We start from the raw sequence: 6,000 nt of genomic DNA, 5'->3' as shown, positions 1-6,000 counted from the left end.
AGACTATAAGGTGATCACCTGGGGCTGGGGATATCCATACTTGGGCCTTCAGACAATTATTAATGGGCTGGCAACTCACAATTTCCCCAGCGTGGGCTTTGTACTAGTGATATTGGTGTGGTGTGGTAAGTTGAAAATCAGCTCTGTGATATTTCCGGTCATAATAGGTAACTACAATTAGTCTTTTTTAAAATTTAAAATGGATATATATCAGCTTAGTAAGATTATTAGGTTGGGCAATGGCGGAGCTAAAAGGGGGTTACCAAGGGTTATCACTCCGCTTAACAATAAAAAAAATTAGAACTTTGAACTGAAATTTCCTTTTTTTTTTTTTTTCCTAATTTACCCTATTACATTTAACATTTTGTCTCATTGAAATTTCTCGCCCCAAGCGTCAAAATCTTGACTCCGCCACTGATACATCTACATATATTGACAAATCTTGTACCCGACCCAGACCTATCGTGCAATCTCATTAACTATAAGATACACCTTAAACACATACAGTAATGAGATAAGACATGAATGACAAAAGTAAAGCATGGATTAAGCTTGAAATACAACAACAACAACAACAAATATGAACAAGGATTTAATGTATATGATTCAATTTGCAAATTCAAGTTGTTTATCCAGCCATACAAGAGATACAAAGGCCCAAAAACATAGCATAACTACAACCCAAATAATATATAAAGGCCCAAAAGAATGAAATCACTCAGATTCCTCAACAGAGGCCTCAATCCTAAGAAGCACAAAACCAACAGCAACACCAACAAGAGTAAGGCCATTCATAATTGCAGCAATCCTGAATATCTCAGCTGCAGCATTACACTTTGATGTTAGAGCTCCTCCTGCACCTCCTGACTTGTTAATACTCCTTAATGTGTTAACAAAATTGGCAAAGCATTGCTCTGTTGCCACCGGAAGCCCTAGACTTGCTATGGTGTTTTGCGCCTTTAGTCCTCCGTATGAGTTCAGCCCATTCATGAACACAACCTTGCTCTTCCTGTTCTGGACTTTGCTGCTTGAGAAACTCACTGTTGCTGGAATTGTTGCTGTTGACATTGTTGCTGATGTTGCCATTTTGAACTACTCCCTGCACAAAATAAACAAGCATTACCCATTACCCAATTGTCTACGCCAAATTCTTGTTTCAGACTAACAAAAATATAATCATTATACATAAAATGTTACCATCAATTTTATGTTAAAAAGTGCAATTTTAGTTATAACATTTTACTATTAATTGGTCACTTTATATTAAGAAATGTTGACATTTTCTCATTATGTTGAGACCGTCTCAAAGAAGACTTATTCATTGTCTAAAGGACTAATGCATATAAGTGGGTAATGAGAGGTTGGATGTACGCAGCCTTAACTCTGTAAACAACAATATTAAAACTATTCCTAGATGACCCGTAATGAAAATTGCATCAAGAATTAGACACAAGAGTGGCGACCTATTTTGCTTTACTCTGTGGTAATTTAGAACCAAAGAATACAAGATAAAATACTGTAAAATGGAATAGATGAATAGGTGTTACCTTAATTTAGTTGTTGGATGAAGAATGAGAAGTGATGCAAAGGGAAAGGAAAAAGTTAGGGAGTAGTCTAAGTAGAGAAGTGTAAAAGAGTGGTGCAGGGAGTTCGGATAAGATGAGGTGCAATTTGGGTGGCGTATAATCAATCGCATAAGATGAGATATTAACCGGTTTTCTTATGAGCCTCAGCGTTTCATATTAGCCTCTTGAGTCTTGTGTGTTCCATAACATTGTTCACAAATCAATTCTCATTTGTCACGGGTATGTCTGTCGTAAGTTTGCAACGGGTCAAGTTATACCAATGTGAAGTAGATAAGACAAAAGCAGAATGCCTAGGGATTAGCAATCTATTTTATCTTATGTTAGTTATGTATCCACATGGATAATATTTGACCCGTCGCAAGCTTGTAACGATATGTCCGTCACAAGAGAGACTTGCTTAACATTGTTTGGTGGGGCTTGCTTCTCATTGTGTAATGACAAGTTACGGTTAGAGGTGATTAATTAAAATGTGAGTTTAGGTTATTACTATTGGATTTGGTCTAATTTTGAAAATATATTTTTGTATCAGACTTTTTTACAGGTTGATCTTGATGAACGAAAGGACTCATGAACAACTCTTAATATATGATTATGATTTTTTTGTTGACAAGAATCATAATATATAAGTTATTAAGAGATCACTTTTTTCCATGAAGTTATATGTGTTTTCGTATCTTTTTTAATTTTAATCATGACTTAAATTTATTATGCATTTGATACCGTTTTCAAAATTAGCATTCTATCGTTAACAGTAACCATTTTCATTAATAAAACCATTTCATATCATGTGTTCCCATTTTATTACGGAGTATAAATTTTCTTTTTACTATTTTTACTTTAATAATTGTAAAATGATCTTGCACTAAATGGTTTTCTTAGGAGAATTTATGAACGATGAATGATAAAGGGAAAAAAAGTGATCTAATTGAGATTGTATCAAAGACCAGGTCTTACCAACTGGACACTATACACAAACCATGGCAAAATACTTGTTCCAGGTTTACAATATTTGGCTCAGCTAGGTGCTGCTCCAAAGTGCTAAGACTTTACAAACGTCGTCTACATACCGGTGTTAGATACAGGGCTAAACTGATTGTAAAAAAAAGTGCCACAAAAACATCAAAACCTGCCCTGACGTAGCCGATAGATGACATGCACAAAAGCAACAAAACCTGTTTCTGACCGAATACATGATGAAAGCTTTCCAGTGAAGCGACTTGTGTGTTCTTTGTTTCGACTATTGAGCAATCCGGAATATGGCAACATCGAGTGTAACAGGTTCGTCATTTTGGTTAGCTAGTTTAAACACCAAGACATCCAACTCTTCCAAGCAATTGTCCATAGCAAATTGTTTCCAACCACAACCAAGACCACCTCGCCCCTTAGAGCTGAATACTATCCTGGTCTTCCAGCTCTTATCATTAACCCGGAGGTTAATTGTTTGTTTTTTGTACTTGAGATGCTTGCCTGTCCACTCAGCTGGTAGCGACTGCGTCATATGCATAACAAAGTTAGGAACGTTACTAGTACAGTAGTACTAACTGCAGATGATAAAGGCTCCTTCCTGTAGCGACCAGGGGCCTAGACGGGGTCAGATGTATGCATCCAATATAGTGTCGGTCTACTGCTAAGTCGCATTATGAGAAGTGCAAACAGTGTAGTGACTTAGTCTGTTTAAGTTGATCATAATTACTTCAAAGCCAAAAAATAGTGAATCTTTGGCTCTACAGAAAATAAAAATTTAACATAGATGATCTACCACATGTTATATACAGTACATGACAACTGAAAAGCGTACCAGGAAGAACTTTCTGGAAACATGTGTCGCTCGCATCACAAGAAGAAAGCTGTCTTCTGTTAGCTCTTTCCTAGCCATTTTCAACACTTCTTTCATCCTTTCTTGGGTAACAGAAGAACTTCCATATAGGTATTTCTCGATATCAGTTTCAGGCATTCTCTTCCGTAGTTTCTGTTTCTGATCAGACACCACTGATCACGGAACAAGACAGATTAAATGAGCATCATCAATTAGCATAAATACTAAACATTTTTACCTAAACTATATACTTTCAAGTCCAAATGCGTTGACAAAAGCTTAGTAATTTATGCAGAATTGATTGCATACCAGAGGGAAGGTTCACTGGTACCCAAGAGAAGTGGGGCTCTTTTCTTGGGGTGACTTCAGCAGTAACACCATCCACAAAAGGAACTTTGTTTTTGGAAGCAACATTCATCTCATCATTATCAAGATCTATCTTTTGCTTCTTTGGTGGCACCGCCTCAAAATCTTCACTAAAATATTCATCGACAACATCCTCCGGGCACTCGAGGCATCTATGTTCCTGACTTTTACTAGCAGGTTTTAGGTGGTCACATCTTCTGATGAAATAAGATGTTTCTTTCTCGCACAAAGTCCTTCGATCAAAGATCAGAACATCAAAGCAAGAACCGGTCTTGTACTTGAAGATCAGGATGTCATTCTCTTCCAGACAGAAAGCATTCACAAAGTCTCCCCAACCGCCCTTGAAAAAAAGGTCATCACCACATCCCATTAAGCTTACTTGCCAGGTTGCAGTGCCACTAGGGCCTTTTAACGTAACAGTCTCGTGTAGTTTTCCTCTTGCATTCTCGGAGAACTTTCTTGGGATCATCTAGAAAACAATAAATAATGTTAAGAGTCCCTTCTATTCAACACCATTGTTCAAAATACAAGATCGAAATTTTCCGTTCCTGAATAATGGACCTAATGCCATCAGGTGTAACAAACTAGAATCTCAGATAATTGGAGTAAGAAGCTAGAATTCTCAAGTTAGCTTTTCACGAGCTTATATACTCCCTCCGTCCCAGGTCATTTTTTTTTGTCCTTTGTGAGGGATATTTTAATCAAAGGTAAACAAATGAATGGGACGAAGAGGCTAGGGAGTAATAGACAGCCACCTGCACACCTGAATACTGATTAGAGGCTGCAGAGAAGTATTCTAAAATTCTGTTTTACCCGGCAGTGCGGCAAATACTTGTAGGCAGTCAACAAGCACAATAATCAGAATATTGTTTCCACATCAAGGTTTGTTAATCCTTACTCCCTCCGATTCTTTAGAATTGCCCCTCTTTAAGAATTTTGAGGACTATTTTCAACAAACGAGGCAATTCCAAAGAATCGGAGGGAGTATTTAATTATCAAGGGGTAAATTTTAGCCAAAATGGGTCTCAATCTCAAGTTTTATGTTTTCTCATGTTTCAGGTTTGACTTGTAAGAGCTACTCAGCTACCATATCTATATCTCCCTTTTTACTACGAGCCTAACTCCATACTTAACCATGAACGGGCTAGCAAAGGCGGTCTCCCTCTAAGCGGCTAAACTGAAGTTTTTAGTTGTACTAATTTTTTTGTATTCTAGTTTCCTCTATTGCGTTATTGGTTCGCCGCCTTGGAATAATTCTGCTTTAATAGGCCACCAATACAAGAAAAACAGCCTCTTTGTGTTGCTAACACAACGGTAAGGCTGCGAATATCCCAATTGAGGCACTAGGGGTAATGTTGTTGTATCATCATATCTTTGTGTAAGATGGTATTCCTCATGTTTCTCTTAAACTACATATGACATTAAAATTTCGGCGATCTAAAGTATTCCAACATCTTCAAATTAATTAATGTTAACAGCTACTTAAGGACATGCATGCAACACAAATTATGAAGGAATTACATATCAAAGTAGCTGTATAAATTATAAATATGATCGAGTTGCATAAACAAAAATTCAAATTTATTAGTACTTTTTATATAAGAGATTATGATCAAGAAAACCAAATGACTATATACGTATGGGCCTGAGCCGCACTATCAAGAGGAGAAAAAGTCCACTTTACAAGTCCAAGGAGGTTCCGTCCTAAGATCCACGGGACAGTTCTTTCAATAAAAGTGACATGCAAATGAAGAAAAAGAGAGGGTAAGGTGTAGCTCACAAGTTGAGAGTGGAAATCATTGTCTAACATTTGGATGAAATGCATGGACTCAAAATGTGTCCAGTAAATCTCTTGTGCCCATGTTACACATTCTTCACAATGTCTTTCCATTTTTTCACAACTAAGGATCTCCTGAAATTTCAATTTATTAACATAACTAATTAGATCAAAATTGGTAAAAACAATAATAATTGTATGTGATGAATGCAATGCAAAGTAGAAACATAATGGAGAAGCAAAAAAGTTCTTACTGTTCTTCTATGACAGAGAGACTCTCACTAGAAATTACTGTAAGTCTTAGTTACCTCTATAGTTTGGCAGTCTTGGCACATTTTATTAGCATGATCGACTATTTTATACTCTATACATTCTAAGTGAGTCTCTTACAATATGTCTAGTGGCGTTTCTAGGACCGGTGCAATGGGGTTCAATTTCACACACATTTTTTAAAA

The 6,000-nt window shown here is 36.7% G+C and overlaps 2 protein-coding genes across 2 annotated transcripts; both read right to left on the bottom strand.

Moving 5' to 3' along the window:
- Positions 1–581: 581 nt before the first annotated feature.
- Positions 582–1,771, bottom strand: LOC141586755 (uncharacterized). The gene is made up of 2 exons (XM_074408074.1): positions 1,548–1,771; positions 582–1,099 (listed from the first exon to the last, which is right to left on the bottom strand). Exon 2 carries the CDS (start codon positions 1,084–1,086, stop codon positions 715–717), a length of 372 nt encoding a protein of 123 aa, XP_074264175.1. The 5' UTR covers positions 1,087–1,099; positions 1,548–1,771; the 3' UTR covers positions 582–714.
- A 1,052-nt stretch (positions 1,772–2,823) lies between these two features.
- Positions 2,824–5,676, bottom strand: LOC141587994 (B3 domain-containing protein REM16-like). Its single transcript, XM_074409454.1, has 5 exons — positions 5,549–5,676; positions 3,712–4,237; positions 3,365–3,575; positions 3,280–3,310; positions 2,824–3,075 (listed from the first exon to the last, which is right to left on the bottom strand). Exons 1-5 carry the CDS (start codon positions 5,657–5,659, stop codon positions 2,824–2,826), a joined length of 1,131 nt encoding a protein of 376 aa, XP_074265555.1. The 5' UTR covers positions 5,660–5,676.
- Positions 5,677–6,000: the final 324 nt, after the last annotated feature.

Source organism: Silene latifolia, chromosome 6, assembly GCF_048544455.1.
Source record: "Silene latifolia isolate original U9 population chromosome 6, ASM4854445v1, whole genome shotgun sequence".
Lineage (NCBI taxonomy): Eukaryota > Viridiplantae > Streptophyta > Magnoliopsida > Caryophyllales > Caryophyllaceae > Silene > Silene latifolia.
This window is presented reverse-complemented; position numbering and strand designations above follow the sequence as displayed.

Bases quoted from the DNA above. Each gene is read 5' to 3' on its own strand.
- LOC141586755 (XM_074408074.1), bottom strand. From the start codon at position 1,086: ATGGCAACATCAGCAACAATGTCAACAGCAACAATTCCAGCAACAGTG.
- LOC141587994 (XM_074409454.1), bottom strand. From the start codon at position 5,659: ATGGAAAGACATTGTGAAGAATGTGTAACATGGGCACAAGAGATTTAC. The intron at 3,576-3,711 runs GTATGCAATCAA...TTCCGTGATCAG, and splicing joins ACCAGTGAACCTTCCCTCTG to TGGTGTCTGATCAGAAACAG. The intron at 3,076-3,279 runs GTAATTATGATC...CATATGACGCAG, and splicing joins CACTATTTTTTGGCTTTGAA to TCGCTACCAGCTGAGTGGAC.